Genomic DNA, 17,669 nt, shown 5'->3' with positions numbered 1-17,669 from the left:
GTCACCAATATGCAGAGCAAATAAAAAAAGGGATTTTACCATTTTGATTATTTCAGCTTTCCTATTGTTACCCACTGTAAAGAAAAAAAAAGTTGGCTAGGACAGATTCTATCATCTTTGTACTCTTCTAACTCATCTTTGTACTCTTCTCTTTGTACTCTTCTAACTCTAGAGGTGTAATTATATTAATAATATTCCACTGCAGATTGAAGATGTAAATGAGGATCCCAACAGTAGATTCTTAATCATACAGGGCCGCATTCTGTCTACCCAAAACTTATTTCTAATATCAGAGGCACCCATTATAACAGTACAGTCATATCTGATCATGCAGCTGTATCACTGGTCTATGTGGAGCAAAAGTTGATTCGCAAATCTCCTAAATGGAAATTTCAAACAAAATGGATGCAGGACAACACATTTCTGCAGTTCGTATGAAAACAAATAGATATTTACTTTAAGTGTAACACATCCCAGACAACGGCCACAATTTATAGGCATTTATTAGAGATCAAATTTTAAGCTATGCAAGCAGGAAAACAAAAGAAGCACAGGAAATAATTTGAGATCTGGAATCCAAAATGAAAATGCTTGAAAACAATAGCTTGTAGGATGGACAAAATGAAAATGAAATCTCCAAAAGTTACTTCTTCTTAGAACTCAATATAATGAGATAACATACAATTAGGCTGCTGCGAACTTATTGAGGCTTAAACAAAAAATGTATGATCAGGGAGAAAAGCCAGGTAGACTTCTTGCATAGCGGACAGGAAACCAAAAGGTCAATACATTTTATTGAGGATGCAAATGGAAATTCTATTGTTGACCCGCTGGAAATTAATAGAGCCTTTACATTTTTTTTGGGAAAATCTCTACAAATCCCAGTACATTACTAATGCGGATGTCCAGACTGAATTTTTAAACAAACTCAATATTCCCCGAATCTCTGATGAAAGTAAAAAAGGCCCGGATAAACAATTAAGCACGGTTGAGATATTAGAAGCTATAGGTGCAATGAAGGCTGGGAAAGCAGCAGGGCCAGATGGCTTCCCAATTGACTTATATAAATACTTATAAAGATAAATTGGCGACTCCGCTTTATGAGATGTATCTAGAATCCTAGAACAATGGCTACATCTCGGCCTTAATGAGAGAGGCCTTAATCATCCTACTTCCAAAACCAGGAAAACTAACACTAAATAGAAGAGCGTATAGAGCATATAGAGAATATGCGACCTATAAATTTAATAAACACTGATACGAAAATCTTCATTAAAATGTTGCCGAAAAGTCTAGAGGGTGTGCTTCCAAGTATTGTAGGGGATGACCAAAATGGATTCAAAAGGGAAGGCAAGGATTTTAAAATGTATGATGAAATCATACCATAATTGTAAATATGGTAATTGTAGCCCGCATCTAGTTGTTCAGTGTCTGTTTTTATTCCTTGCATGAAGTGAAAAAATAGCAATTAGTCTTGATATATGTTTTCACATCATAGTTTAGATCCTGTCCTTTTTTGATTTCTTTTTTAAATACTTTTATTGCAATTCCTTCACTTAATTTGCAATCCATTACCTTACAATGCAGTACAATTTTCGTATCCTTGCAATTCCTTTTTTATTTTATTTTGTATGTGCATTTCACCCAGTGCTAATAATAATAATAATAATAATAATAATAAATAACAAAAGCAACCCTCATAACTAAAGAAAAGTTAACTTCTAAACTTCACTTCTAAACATACATCTATACATAAACAGTATATACATATATACATACACTCCCAAACTTTTACCTAAGAAAAATAGGAGTTGATTTGTCTGTAATAACTTAACACACACAATAACTTAAAACACAATAACTTAGTTCATTCATTCATTCATCGATCAGTCTACCAAAAACACTAAGGAAAAGGAGGGAAGTGCATGAATAAATACCTAAATCCTTTTACATAACAAAAATTGGTATACATAAAAAATTTAAATCCATTGTTATTCATAATTCATATGTATGTTCATGCACATATTTACTCCTCTTAGGTGCGTTTAACTACACATGTCGAGTTATGTTTTTCTTTTCTTTTTTTAACCCGGCCCTGCTTCTCGTTTTTGATTTCTTGTTTGATAATTGCAGCAAAAACCAGCTGCTTTATATGTGTGTTTTAACTCTGCCCCAGGCCGTACAATTCTGCTGTCCACCCACCATATGGATGAAGCAGACCTTCTGGGAGATCGCATTGCTATCATCTCACATGGGAAACTCAAGTGCTGTGGCTCGCCGCTCTTCCTGAAGAGCACCTACGGAGACGGATACAAACTGACACTTGTCAAAAAGCAGAGTGAAGGCAGAGGTGTGTGCGGTTTCTCTGTATGACATCTAAATTGCTCTTGTTTTCAGTGTTTCCACCACCATCAAAATTGATAGTAGGAAATGCCAATGATAGGGTGCTTGGACCTATCCAACCCAAGGCTGTTTTTTGTCTGATGTCATTCCCGTCACTACATATTTAGCTAGGTAACACTTTGTTTGAAGGAGTGTGCATAAAGCCCAGTTCAGAACAAAGATTTGCGACGAGATTAAACCGTTTAACAACATTGCAGGGTAAAATTGCACCAGTCTGAAGTGCCCCGTCTCAGCTCGACAAAAGCCAGTTACTAGTGTGACTCAGCTTGTCAAGTCGCCAGTGGCTGGTTTTAGAACATTAGGGAAGTCACCTATTTCAACTGCGAATCAACTCAGAGCAAAGCAAGTAATGGTGGAGAGAGAGGGAGGATAACATGCAGCAAAGGGCCTCGGGTCCGATTCACTTCGGGCTGCTGGCAAGGACTGAACTTACACGGGGAACGTACTCTACCAAGTGAGCTAGAGTTTTTGGCAGAGGCTTAGAGATAACATAACAACATAACCTGCCAATGTCTTTGTTAAGACAACATTAATTAATTATCAAACTTAAAGAAAAGTTTATGTGTTAATATTACATTTAACTCTCATAAGTGGTTGGCTTTGATATTGGCTGCCATGAGATCATGACGTTGAATTAGGGCTGTAGTACTTGTGTCGGACTCGAGACGTTTTTCTATTGTGTCAGACTTGTCTTGGACTCGTTGGTATTTAGACTCGGACTTGGCCATTGGTCTCGCCAAATGTTGTTTTTGGTCACGACTGAGTCCAGCAGTATATGCTTTTTTCTAAAGTGACGTCCCTCTTCAAAATAAAACCATTGCTGAACCATGCAAAATAGGCATTGGTTTATTTCAAAATCCATCTAGAACAGACATTGACATTGGTCGCCTGGCTGCGTCATATACCCCAATCATCAGGCATCAATCATTTTCAGACACAATGTCAGCGAGCACTTTGTACTATGGATTCTTCAGGACAAGTAATAAGGTCAAGAATGTGAACACACACAGACACACGCACACACACACATTCACCCACACATAGACACACACACTCACATATAGACACATACACTCACACATAGACACACACACACATACACACAGACACACACATAGACACACACAAACAAGTTTAGATTGTCCATGGTTATCAACAGGTAGAACTACTCTTTATGCTTTTCATTAATTTATTTATTTAAATCTATTGTTATTCTAGTTCTCATGGCTGTGCGGTGTTGTTTATTTATTTTGCTTGACTGTTCCTCCTTTTCATTTTCCCTCAGTTGTTTTCGTATATCAGCTGTTTATTGCTGTTTTGCGGCTGGCTGTGTCTTTGTCATTTTTTTGTTGTTGTTTGTTTGTTTGTTTGTTTGTTTGTCTTTCTCCGCCCCAGGCCCCCCTCCCCGTTCTCTTGAGGTATGGTCCCTTCTCTGTGGTGTCTGTTTGTGTGGTGTTTGTGCCCCCCATCCACATTTCTGTCCCCCTGTTCGGCCCGGGTGACAAATCATAACATAACTAAATAAATAATAAAACAGACAAAGGAGTATATTAAAACTCTCTTGTTAAAGTAAAATCTGTTTGGCACAACAAGGTATTCAGCTCCTCATACTGTATACCAGGCTGCGGGACAAGACAGGTTAAAAAAAAAGTAAACATGTCGGTGTTTTTAGTGACACCTGTGTTGCTTGTTACATGTAAAATTTTCCATCGGCAGTCCAGAATGTTCTTGTTACACCATCTAAAATGTAAAGTTACACTTAGGGCCCTATTTTAACGATCTGAAACGCAAGTATGAAACGCCAAACGCAAGTAGCTTTGTGGGCGGATCTCTGGCGCTGTTGCTATTATAACGGCGGGATAAATGAGTCTTGCGCCCGACGCAAATCTTAAATGGGTTGGTCTGAAGTAGCTAGGTGTGGTTTGGGCGTAACATGAAAATAACCAATCAGAGCGTCATCTTTCATTCCCTTTAAGAGCAGCCGCGCTTGTTCCATGGCGGATTGGTATTATAACGGCGTATTTGCCTGGCGCACGCCAGCGGGAGCTGTCCGGGATGCGGCAAAGTAATAAATGCCCGTCTTGGCTGGGTGGCGATGTTGCTGCGGCTTCTCGGGCGCATCTCCTCAAGTCTGGAGAGGATTGCTGCAGCCATGGAGCGTGGGCCTCCAAACGCACCACCTGCACCTGTTGTGCCCCTTCCTCCTCCCCCCACTCCATCTCAGTCCACCCGCTCCACCAGGAGCGCATCGCGTATTACTCCAGATTCACCAGATTCCGCCGGAGTGTCCAATCCCACCGTAGTTCAACATCACGTCTCCTTAATTCCTCTAATATTTCCTCACTTATGTCATCAACACATCCATGATTCATGGAAATGTGTAAAACACAACAATCCACAAAGAATGCTGCGACTTTTTGAGGACTGTACTGTAAAGTGCCTCCTGACCTATCCAAACACCTGAAGCGCATTTTCAGTAATATTTTTCTTTGTAATTATGTATGGTTTTCAAAAATGGGAACTGCTGTAGATGAGAGAAGTGTATGCGCGTTGTGCACACACTACATTATGGCCAAGCACGCGCCCCTAAAATAGCATCTGAATAATGCGCCACTGACTTTAGACCAGGTTTTTCCTGGTCAGTGGCGGAATTGTTTTCTGAAACTGCAAAATAGGACCACGTAACGTTTGCGCCTGAACACGCCTCCTCTTTTCGCTGAACCGCCCCCGGGAGCGCAAATACATTCCTTAATTTACCGACGCGCGTCTGTAGAGGGAAAAGTCTGCTGTGCGTCGGGTGCAAAATAGGAATGATACATGTGTCGGTGTACAAAGGCAATTGCGCTGAGTGCAAGATAGGGCCCTTAAGCTTTATGTGACTTAAGTTAAATTGTTGTATGAAATAATATGTATGTAATATATAACCTGTCTCATCTTGTTACTAACATTGTGCACCTCACCTCCTATTCTCTTTCAAGTCTCTCCTAAATTCATCTGTTCTTTGTGTTTTTTTACTGACAGCACTGTTTTCTTTGTCTTTTCCTTACCTGTGTCACTCTTATCTATTTCCCTTGAACCATCCTGTCCTCCACTGTTCCATCCATCCATCCATCCATCCATCCATCCATCATGTTGTGCGGCTCCTTTCATCCTTCAGGACAGGGTAGCCAGCTGCAGCCTCCTTCGTCTCTGTCTCTATCCTCCTCTCTGTCACCTTGCTCAGAAGCTCGCGTCACCCAGTTTATTTGCCAGTTTGTGGCGTCCTGTCTGCTGGTGTCCGATTCTAACACTGAGCTGTCCTACGTCCTGCCCTCCGAGGCCGTCAAGAAGGGCTGCTTCGAGAGGCTGTTCCAGGTACACAGACACACCCAAAAACCTTTTGTCTTGTTTATGGTCTTCTGTTATTTAATAAACAGTAATAAGAAGAATATTTCAAGCAGAGGTATTATAAAAACATTATCAAACTGGCACATTCACTTAATCCAGCATTCTAGAGTATGGTTGGGCATATTGAAGATTTACCTAAACCATGTCATACATATCTTACCAACCTGAGTTAACTCATGTCAAAATGTCTGGTAATGTAATCCCTTAGGAAAGGCTGTCATAAAAAAAAAAATGCTTAAGCCTCACTCAGCCAGCTGTGGGTCAGTTAGTGCAAACTCGTGCTGTAAAGGCAATCATTGTTCAAACCCACAGAGTGGATTTCACTGGATCGTGCTGGCTCCTCCTTTGGCTCCCCTGTTGTTCTGTGTTTCAAAGCGTGCAAAGAACTGGTTCAGTGTGTCATCTGTCCTGTAGGCAGCATCTTAAGCCCTGACCAAATTAGTTGGCAAATTATTTTATTCACTAATAATAAATTAACTACTAATTCCACATTGTCTTCTATTCTGTGTGCTTCCAGGCTTTAGAGGAGAGCTTGGACAGCCTGGCCCTTACCAGCTTCGGAGTGATGGACACTACCCTAGAGGAGGTTTTTCTCAAAGTGTCTGAGGAGGACCAGTCACTGGAGAACAGTGATTCTGATGCGGGTGAGACCAAGTTTCTCCCCTGTGTCCTCAGATAGCTCAACACCTCCACAACATTTTTAGTTTTCATAAATTAGTAATGATTTCTCAACAATAATAGATTTCTGCAAAATGTGTACTGTCTGAATTAAAGCTCTGACATTAGATTTTGTTTTTTGTTCATTCTTTGGCTCAAGGCTGTGTTTATAATTTGTTCACTCTCTATCTCTTGGCAGACATGAAGGTTTCCCCAGGGGGCAGCTCACTGGGGAAATCCTCAGTGGCTTCAGGAGACCTGGGGGTGCCACAGAGTGGACCTTCAGTAGAGAGTGAGAAGCCGGAAGTGGAGCTGAGTAATCTGCTGATGTGCTCCAGGCTTAGTCAGAGTCAGTCCTCCCTGAAATCTTCCTCGTCCATCGGCTCAGTGAGAGGGGATGAAGGGGGACTCTACGCCGACTTCTATGGAGATTATTGTCCACTCTTTGACAATGGCCAAGAGTCTGACTCAGCCAGCATGAGGGGTAAGACAACAAGATAACAGATGTGCTGTGTCTGGCACTAAGCCTCATGACAGCTCCAACCAAAAGATGTTGGTTTATACATCACACTCATGTTTTTGCTTTTACTGCTCAAATTGGAACTTATGCAAGAATTACGTGTATTAGTTTGCAATAGTTGATTCGAGATCCGTGTCTGCCTTTTTCTTCCGGGAGGCAAACGAGATTGCCTGACCCTCAGATATGCTTTATGCGCCTCTCATAGAGTGCTTCTCGGGATGTTTGGGGTATCGTTTGTCTGAAAGAAAAGGCTGTTTCCTCCTGGAAGAATTTTTTAAAGGGGTGATAGAATGCAAAACCGATTTTACCCTGTCATAGTTGAATAACGACAGTTCGGTGGGTAAATAGGACATACATAGAAGCTCAAAGTCCCACTGACACCCCTTTACTATGAAAATCTCATATTTTGAAACTGCCGCTGAAAACGGGAGAATCCCAACAAAGCTGAGTTGCTTACGCAAGCATCTCAAAATCCGGAACCTTAAGAGAACAGTCACGCCCCAACATTTACATAGGCTACACAATTGACCTGAGATCAGGTAGTCTTCTGAATCTAGCTAGGTCACGCAGATCTCTGCTATTCCATTACAAAATTCACTTCTGAAACTTTTTTATGCGAGAAATCAACCATATAAAGCTCAAATGTGGGCCGCTTTACGAAAAAGGATGGCTAATTGCAAATTTTCTCCGACTGTGTGTCGGAGTTTAGTGCCGGTGTTGGTGCTGCCTGGGTTTCTACATCGCCGCCCTGGCCGCAGTGTCAGCGAGCTTGTTACGCCCGCAATCTTTTACCGCAGCCCGCAGGTTCCAGTAAATCTTATAATGGGTATGTGTGTTGAGTTATTTAAACAAACAATCGGGGAAATAAAGCCTTTTTGGCTGCGAGTCTCATTGTTAGAGCCGCGGTGAGATGGAGTCCATCAATGAGAGCTAGCTAGCCTCCTCCTAACTCTGACATTCACAAAAATACATTGAATTGAAATCCGAAATCGGACAAGTGTTAGCTAAGCTTTGTAAGACCTTGAGGAACCTGTAATATTCATGCCGTGACGAAATTCAAACTGTAAATATACTTTAGTTATGCGAAAGTGAGCAAGCTGCGATATTTCCCCATTGTAATGAATGGGACATATAGCAAGCAGCTGCTGGTCCTACAAAGACGCCTCGCGTTCATAAAAATGCCTTAAAATCCAATCGGACACAACGGTTAGCTTTATAAGACATTGGGGAATGATGTAATATAAGTGGCGTGACGAAATTCAAACTGTAAATATAATTTAGTTATGGCGACAGTGTAGCTAGCTAGCTGCGGTATTTCCCCATTGTAATGAATGGGACATATAGCAAGCAGCTGCTGGTCCTACAAAGACGCCTCGCGTTCATAAAAATGCCTTAAAATCAAATCGGACACAACGGTTAGCTTTATAAGACATTGGGGAATGATGTTATAAAAGTGGCGTGACGAAATTCAAACTGTAAATATAATTTAGTTATGGCGCGAATGTAGCTAGCTAGCTGCGGTATTTCCCCATTGTAATGAATGGGACATATAGCAAGCAGCTGCTGGTCCTACAAAGACGCCACCGCGTTCATAAAAATGCCTTAAAAATCAAATCGGACACAACGGTTAGCTTTATAAGACATTGGGGAATGATGTTATATAAGTGGCGTGCGAAATTCAAACTGTAAATATAATTTAGTTATGGCGACAATGTAGCTAGCTAGCTGCGGTATTTCCCCATTGTAATGAATGGGACATATAGCAAGCAGCTGCTGGTCACAAAAGACGACCTCACGTTCATAAAAATGCCTTAAAATCAAATCGGACACAACGGTTAGCTTTATAAGACATTGGGGAATGATGTAATATAAGTGACGTGACGAAATTCAAACTGTAAATATAATTTAGTTATGGCGACGGTGTAGCTAGCTAGCTGCGGTGTTTCCCCATTGTAATGAATGGGACATATAGCAAGCAGCTGCTGGTCCTACAAAGACGCCCTCATCGTTCATAAAAATGCCCTTAAAATCAAATCGGACACAACGGTTAGCTTTATAAGACATTGGGGAATGATGTAATATAAGTGGCGGACGAAATTCAAACTGTAAATATAATTTAGTTATGGCGACAGTGTAGCTAGCTAGCTGCGGTATTTCCCCATTGTAATGAATGGGACATAAAGCAAGCAGCTGCTGGTCCTACAAAGACGCTACAGCGTTCATAAAAATGCCTTAAAATCAAATCGGACACAACGGTTAGCTTTATAAGACATTGGGGAGAATGATGTTATATATGTCGGCGTGACGAAATTCAAACTGTAAATATAATTTAGTTATGGCGACAGTGTGCAAGCTAGCCCGCGGTATTTCCCCATTGTAATGAATGGGACATATAGCAAGCAGCTGCTGGTCCTACAAAGATGCCTCGCGTTCATAAAAATGCCTTAAAAATCAAATCGGACACAACGGTTAGCTTTATAAGACCGGGGAATGATGTTATATAAGTGGCGTGGACGAAATTCAAACTGTAAATATAATTTAGTTATGGCGATAGTGTAGCTAAGTCGCGCGGTATTTCCCCATTGTAATGAATGGGACATATAGCAAGCAGCGGCTGGTCCTACAAAAACGCTGCGTTCATAAAAATGCCTTAAAATCAAATCGGACACAACGGTTAGCTTTATAAGACATTGGGGAATGATGTTATATAAGTGGCGTGACGAAATTCAAACTGTAAATATAATTTAGTTATGGCGACAGTGTAGCTAGCTAGCTGCGGTATTTCCCCATTGTAATGAATGGGACATATAGCAAGCAGCTGCTGGTCCTACAAAGACGCCTCACGTTCATAAAAATGCCTTAAAATCAAATCGGACACAACGGTTAGCTTTATAAGACATTGGGGAATGATGTAATATAAGTGACGTGACGAAATTCAAACTGTAAATATAATTTAGTTATGGCGACAGTGTAGCTAGCTAGCTGCGGTGTTTCCCCATTGTAATGAATGGGACATATAGCAAGCAGCTGCTGGTCCTACAAAGACGCCTCGCGTTCATAAAAATGCCCTTAAAATCAAATCGGACACAACGGTTAGCTTTATAAGACATTGGGGAATGATGTAATATAAGTGGCGTGACGAAATTCAAACTGTAAATATAATTTAGTTATGGCGACAGTGTAGCTAGCTAGCTGCGGTGTTTCCCCATTGTAATGAATGGGACATATAGCAAGCAGCTGCTGGTCCTACAAAGACGCCTCGCGTTCATAAAAATGCCTTAAAATCCAATCGGACACAACGGTTAGCTTTATAAGACATTGGGGAATGATGTAATATAAGTGGCGTGACGAAATTCTAACTGTAAATATAATTTAGTTATGGCGACAGTGTAGCTAGCTAGCTGCGGTATTTCCCCATTGTAATGAATGGGACATGTAGCAAGCAGCTGCTGGTCCTACAAAGACGCCTCGCGTTCATAAAAATGCCTTAAAATCAAATCGGACACAACGGTTAGCTTTATAAGACATTGGGGAATGATGTTATAAAAGTGGCGGACGAAATTCAAACTGTAAATATAATTTAGTTATGGCGACAGTGTAGCTAGCTAGTCGCGGTATTTCCCCATTGTAATGAATGGGACATATAGCAAGCAGCTGCTGGTCCTACAAAGACGCTCGCGTTCATAAAAATGCCTTAAAATCAAATCGGACACAACGGTTAGCTTTATAAGACATTGGGGAATGATGTTATATAAGTGGCGTGGACGAAATTCAAACTGTAAATATAATTTAGTTATGGCGACAGTGTAGCTAGCAGCGCGGTATTTCCCCATTGTAATGAATGGGACATATAGCAAGCAGCTGCTGGTCCTACAAAGACGCCACGTTCATAAAAATGCCTTAAAATCAAATCGGACACAACGGTTAGCTTTATAAGACATTGGGGAATGATGTAATATAAGTGGACGTGGACGAAATTCAAACTGTAAATATAATTTAGTTATGGCGACAGTGTAGCTAGCTAGCTGCGGTGTTTCCCCATTGTAATGAATGGGACATATAGCAAGCAGCTGCTGGTCCTACAAAGATGCCTCGCGTTCATAAAAATGCCTTAAAATCAAATCGGACACAACGGTTAGCTTTATAAGACATTGGGGAATGATGTTAAGTGGCGTGACGAAATTCAAACTGTAAATATAATTTAGTTATGGCGACAGTGTAGCTAGCTAGCTGCGGTATTTCCCCATTGTAATGAATGGGACATATAGCAAGCAGATGCTGGTCCTACAAAGACGCCTCGCGTTCATAAAAATGCCTTAAAATCAAATCGGACACAACGGTTAGCTTTATAAGACATTGGGGAATGATGTTATATAAGTGGCGTGACGAAATTCAAACTGTAAATATAATTTAGTTATGGCGACAGTGTAGCTAGCTATCTGCGGTATTTCCCCATTGTAATGAATGGGACATATAGCAAGCAGCTGCTGGTCCTACAAAGACGCCTCGCGTTCATAAAAATGCCTTAAAATCAAATCGGACACAACGGTTAGCTTTATAAGACATTGGGGAATGATGTTATATAAGTGGCGTGACGAAATTCAAACTGTAAATATAATTTAGTTATGGCGACAGTGTAGCTAGCTAGCTGCGGTATTTCCCCATTGTAATGAATGGGACATATTGCAAGCAGCTGCTCGTCCTACAAAGACGCCTCACGTTCATAAAAATGCCTTAAAATCAAAGTGGCGTGACGAAATTCAAACCGTAAATATATTATAGTTATGCCGGCAGCTGGCCGCGGAGCCCCGTAGTTCAGTATCCACAAAGGGTGACTTTGCCCTGGGTATGGAGCCCAGCAGGCTGCCGCTTTCTCGTCTGACTGTGTGGAGCTCCTAAACTCCGACACGTCTTACCAAATTTGCAATTAGCCATAAAATTTTGTAAAACGGTCCATATTTCAGCTTTATGTAGTTGATTTTGAAGTCTCAGAAGTGAATTTGGTAATGAAACATTGCAGTGTCTGGAATATGAGATTCTGTCGCTTCTCTAATGTATGTTTATTGGGGATTTGCTCAACCAATCAGCGTGCGTCTCTAATATGTGCGTATGGCAAGTCGCTCAACCAATCAGCGCGCAGCTCATCTAAATATTCATGACCATACCATATTTGGAAGAAAAGCTCTTCTTACAAATAGGGCCAAAACACAGGGATGCATAATGGCCAATAAAATATCAACCAGGCCATTTTCAGCCCAACCAATGTTACATACCCCATTAGGAGACCATAAGGAACAGTGTGAAATACCCTATATAATCATTCTATCACCCCTTTAAAATGTGGATTATTCAATAAAAAGTTGGAAAGTTTCCATTGTATATGCGGAGGGCTGTGGTTTGGTAAATTTATGACAACCGTTGTAGGAGCATAGTCTGAGATCACTATACTGTGATACTCACTTGAGTTGACCCAATTCTATTATCAACGAGACCCAATGCTATTATCAACGAGAAAAAAGTCAATTCTTGAGTATGTACGATGAACATGGGAGAAAAAACGAAAAAGCTTTGGTGGAAGGATTAAAAGACCTCCAAGGATTACTTAGGCCAAGCTGGTTTATAAAAGATTTCAATGTGGTAGCAGAGTTGGACAAAGTGAGGGGTCTAGAGGAGGACCTATCTAGAATAGGATCCTGAATAAGGTTGAAATCGCCACCTATAATCGGATAATGACTATGTCTATATCAGGAAGGGAGGAGAAAAGTTGGGTGATAAATTTGTCATCATCCCATACAGGGGCGTAGGCACTAACTAAAATAACTGGGATGTCGAACAGCCTGCCTGATACAGCCACAAAACGCCCATTAGGGTCTTCAATAGATTTCAATGGTTCAAATGTTATATTTTTACTGGTAATAATGGCCACCCCTCTTGCCCTTGTGGAAAACTTTGAATGAAATACATGACTCATCCAAGGTCTTTTAATACGTGAAATCTCTGAGGTCTTGAGGTGAGTTTCCTGAAGGAAATAAATATCCCCTCTGAGATGTGAAATCACTTTGCCCCTCTTAATTGTTCCATTGACTCCCCTAACATTCCACGACACAAACATGCAGCCTTGGTTTTGAGGTGTACTTGTGTTATGCATTACTCACCCTTTGTTAAGTGGAGATGTACAGTGACGATGCCTTTTTTTTGGGGGGGGGCATAAAGAGAAAAAAAACTAAAAAACAACAACGAAAAACCCTATTAACACATTTAAATCCCCTATATAGCTTCCAGTTTCTTTATACTCACTGATCCTCATGACTTCACAACTCCCGCTGGACAAAATGTAACCCTTAAAGCACAGACAGTCAGGCAATAACAGAGAAAAGTTTAAGTGCCTCCCATGTTGTAAGGTCTAAAACCAAACGGAGCATAAACGTTGCAATACAACAGACACTATGGAAAATTTCCCCCAGAGTATTTTAGAAAAAGAGAGAGCAGTGCAAGTTTTCCCATTACTCCACAACTTTAGAGCAGTAGGGGGCAATATGCCCCAGGAATAGAAACCAAAGATGTAAGTAGAGAAGCTGCTTCTTCATGTAACATGAAAAAAAACATTCATCAAAAACTCCCACTGCGACGAAACAGGCATCTTTGGATTAAACGTTTAACTGATAATACCCCTAATAAAAATTGAAAGCGTGGTCAAGGGTCCAAAACAAACCAACCAAAACAAACATAATACATATACAACATCGGTTCAACAAGCCCAGACGTAGTTTTACAAAACCAAAAGAGTCAGTGTTCAAAAAGCGTCATGCGACACTAGTAAGAGTTCACAGTCACTGTGTGTTAAATATTATCGTGTCGAGACACTCTTACCGGCTGGGTGAGTCATCCCAAAGCCCGTACCGTAGGGGTGGTACGGTTCACAAAACCCACGGTTCGGTTCGTATCACGGTTTTAGGGTCACGGTTTTCGGTTCTGTACGGTTCTTGTTATTTTTTCTTTAATCTTTAACACTCCAGAAATATACTTCAGCATATGATATATAGCTTAATTATCCACAATGTAGGATACAGTATTAAAACATAGTTCTATCTTGTAATCATGCACAAACGGAATTTGACTTTAAGCACATTATTATTGCACACCATCTCTGAGGAAAGCTAGGTGAGATTTTGATACAGCAAGAGGGAAGACATTGATGATTTCAACAAGCTTTTCATTTATTTGGCAAACATTTTTTTGTGTATCGCAATTTACAGGAACATATGTGCCCTTTTTAGCACATTAAGGTTGAAATATTACAGAATAACAATTGAAATAACTTGCATTTATCAAACTAACAACTTCAGTGTAGCTCTCACAAAAATACAGGTGACGTGACCTGCAGCACTCCACACACCACCGTTGAGGAGCGGTCGGCTCGCCACTTCTCAAAATCTGACGAAAATCTTTTAAACTGACCTTTGTCGATCTGAAATGAAGACAAATGCAGCAACTGCATGGCCTATTTCTCGCTTAAAATGTTTTCAGAAACACGTTTCGGTGAACTATTTGCGTAAAATATGAGATCGCATTCACAACGAGATGCCATTAGAGTCGGTTTTGAAATTCGGGAGCAGCGAGCCCCACGTGACGCGTTCGTCCAATCATCTGCCATGTGTTGCGTTTGTCACGCTCATCCGGCTCGTCATTAGAAGTGTATTGACGAACCGCGCTACGCACACACGTTCCGAACCGAGACAAGCGAACCGTACGGTTCGGATGTTTTTTCATGAACCGTACCACCCCTACCGTACCGGTAAACAGTGTTAGCATTAGCCGCTAGTAGATTAGCCCATACGCCGACTGCAGAGTTGGGGCAGAAAAGCAGCATCATGGGGCGGGCATGGACCTCACGAAGGCAGTGGCTTCTTCGACTGAGGAGAAACATTTCTTGTTGCCATCTTTCTTGGTGATTTGAAGCTTTGCAGGGTAAAGCCGAGCTGGTCGGAGGCCCAGGTTGTACAGCTTAGCCATGACATCGCGGTAGGCCAGTAATTGGGGCAGTAATTCTCGTAGATGTGGACCGGTGAGTCACAGTACTTCAGGTCGTTCCTCTGTTTGCGGGCCTCCCCGATTACCAGCTCTTTGGTCTGGTGCCGGTGAAAGCAAATGATCACAGGCCTGGGCCTGTCTCCCTGCCGCGGCTTAGCAGCTAGGGAGCGGTGGGCTCGTTCTAGCTCTAGTGGGGTTTGGTTGGTCCCCAAATATCTCCATCAGGCCTTTAGAAAAAAAGGTTGTGGGTCGTGGACATTCTATGGACTCTGGCAGGCCGACAATCCTGACGTTGTTATGACGGCTTCGTCCCTCCAAATCGTTCTTGGTTTTGAGCTTAGCACAAGCCGGTGATAAAGTGGAGCATGATACTTCAAAGGCCAGAATGCGCCCTTCGGTTAAATTGGCATTGTTCTCTGAACTCGCAATTCGTTCACCAAAGTCAGTCACTGTGGCCTGTACTGTGTCTAGTTTAGCTTCAAGAGAGGTAAACGCTGACCTGAGCTCAGCAAACAACCCTGCCGATATGGACTGGCGGTGCTCCTCCAGTAAGCTAGCCAGGGCAGGTATGCTAAACTGGCTAGCAGCGGCAGACGAGTCGTCTCTTTGGTGGTCTTGTTTTTCCTTAGCCAGCCTGGTTCCGGAAGCCATGAAGGGTGTAAAAGATATTACTCACTATTAATAAAGAGTTGGGTCGAATTTGGGTTATAAAAAGTTATGTTTTTTCAGGTCAGTGCGGGAGAGCGCGTCTACTCCATTCCTTTCTCCATGTTTGTCTCTTTGAAGACTGGACATAACCTTCTTCTTCTTCTTGGGATTCCCCAGCCCATTAACATTCCAAGTGGAGAAACGTATAGAGCTTAAGTTAGGACATAACTGTATATTAAAATATCAAAGTCATCTTCTGAGGACATAAGAAATACATAGTGGTGATGACTAAACTAACACAACTAACTCCCAACTACTCACAGAACAGTTTACGTATGTGCACCTCAACCTGAACAATGCACAGTCCATCTCTCTTTAAAGTTCGGCTCTCCGATCCATGATCCGTTCTTGCTCCACATGATCCATCTCCAGTGCACTGGAAATTCTAGCCAGTGTTTTATATTAGCGCCAGTTCGCTCCAGGAGAAAGACGAAAATAAGTAAACAGAGGCAGCAAGCAGCACATAATAGCAAATCCCACGTTGACCCGATGCTGCACACCATTATAACTCCCTCGCCAGCAAATCACTCCATAGAGTCTATGAATGCCATCGCCTTTCAAATGTCTTAACTCTATCCTTGGCGTCTGTTTTTGGAAGGATACAGGATTTTGAATGTCACCTCTTGCTCGTGAAGCTTTTTCTTACACTCCTTGAATTTCTTGAATGCTTCATCTGTGTGGCTTTGGAGTAATCTGGGAAAAGCATTATGTTATTATTCTGCCAAGTCAGTTTACCCTTGCTTCTTTCCGCCTGCGACACCAGGTCCCTGTCCGATGATCTTAGAAATCTCACTAGAATGGTTCTGGGTTTGTCTCCTGCCCTAGGCTGCTGGCCGGCGGTTCCACCTCAATTTCTCCCTCAATCTCCAGCAACTCCCAAATCAGCTCCATCAAAAACTTGACTGCATCTCCTGCTTTTTTGCCCTCGTGAATGATGACAAAACGGAAATCTTAATTTCTTTTTTTTTTTTTGCATTTCACCTCTCTCTTGCTAGCCGCTGATTTTTTTCTGTCTTTCCTTCCCCAGCAGCCTCAATATTTTCCATGTGATTCTCGACTGCATGCATTCTGGTGGTTAAGGTGGAGAGTTTTGTCTCCATCTAACCGATGGAGGGGCGAATTTCCTTCAGACTCTCCAGATTGGCCGAAATCTTCTCCAGTGCTGCAAATATTTTACCAATGTCCACCAGCTTCATGTCATTAGCCTGTTGCCTTTCTGCTTCGGTCACAGCAGCACGACCATCTTGGCCCTTTACAGCCATTTCTCTGCTGGCGTACATATGCTTCTTAAAGGTCCAACAACAATGCTAAATATATTTACTGTAATTAATGCACAAATGACCCCAATGCATCATCAGATATCAAGCAAACATGCTAAGTTGAAATACTATCTTTTCTGACAACAATGCTAATGCCAGTATTTCCCAGTAATTTCCATTCCATGACGGAATTTCTGTTTGTGTTTTGGCCTGTGTGTTGTTATCATCTGCCCAGTTTGACAGCCAGGCCAGTTTGCCACATATACCTGTAAAAACGTAAACCCAGCGCGCTACAGCTGTAACGTTAGTACAGCCATGAAAGCAGCAAACAAACGATTAACAGAGATAGATTCTAACCGACCTGAAAAAAACAGCATGTTTCCAACAGTTGTGTGACCAGAGACGTTACAAACCCCGGGTAAATATTGGAGCTGTATTTGAAAGATGGAGATAGCTTAGAGCCCAAAAGCACACTGAGTTGGCTAATTTCCTCCTGAACAGGTAAGCATTAGCTTCAGGCTAATATATCACAGCTACCAGGGACAGGCATTTTATGTAATTTCAACATTTGTGTACTCACATTGAATTATATAGCTAGAGTACCAAGTTGGTTACTCGCAAAAACAATTGAGACACAGCCAGTAAAGTGAACCCGACTGGTCCTGGCTAACGCCACCATGCTAACCCTGATAACTGCTAACGTT

General features: G+C 41.6%; 1 protein-coding gene across 8 annotated transcripts in view; it reads left to right on the top strand.

Annotated features, from left to right (window-relative positions):
* Positions 1–17,669, top strand: part of abca2 (ATP-binding cassette, sub-family A (ABC1), member 2) — a 280,330-nt gene that overhangs the window by 168,968 nt on the left and 93,693 nt on the right. For 7 of the 8 annotated variants that reach the window (XM_039804281.1, XM_039804279.1, XM_039804284.1 and 4 more), the window contains 4 exons: positions 2,177–2,350; positions 5,561–5,757; positions 6,308–6,434; positions 6,647–6,931. In XM_039804281.1, the coding sequence (XP_039660215.1) occupies positions 2,177–2,350; positions 5,561–5,757; positions 6,308–6,434; positions 6,647–6,931 (783 nt within the window). The remainder of the gene's footprint in view (positions 1–2,176; positions 2,351–5,560; positions 5,758–6,307; positions 6,435–6,646; positions 6,932–17,669) is intronic. The other variant, XM_039804283.1, reaches the window with a different exon arrangement.

The sequence above is a fragment of the Perca fluviatilis genome, chromosome 6 (assembly GCF_010015445.1).
Source record: "Perca fluviatilis chromosome 6, GENO_Pfluv_1.0, whole genome shotgun sequence".
NCBI lineage: Eukaryota > Metazoa > Chordata > Actinopteri > Perciformes > Percidae > Perca > Perca fluviatilis.
The sequence above is the reverse complement of the archived record's forward strand: the minus strand, read 5'-3'. Positions and strand labels throughout refer to the sequence as shown.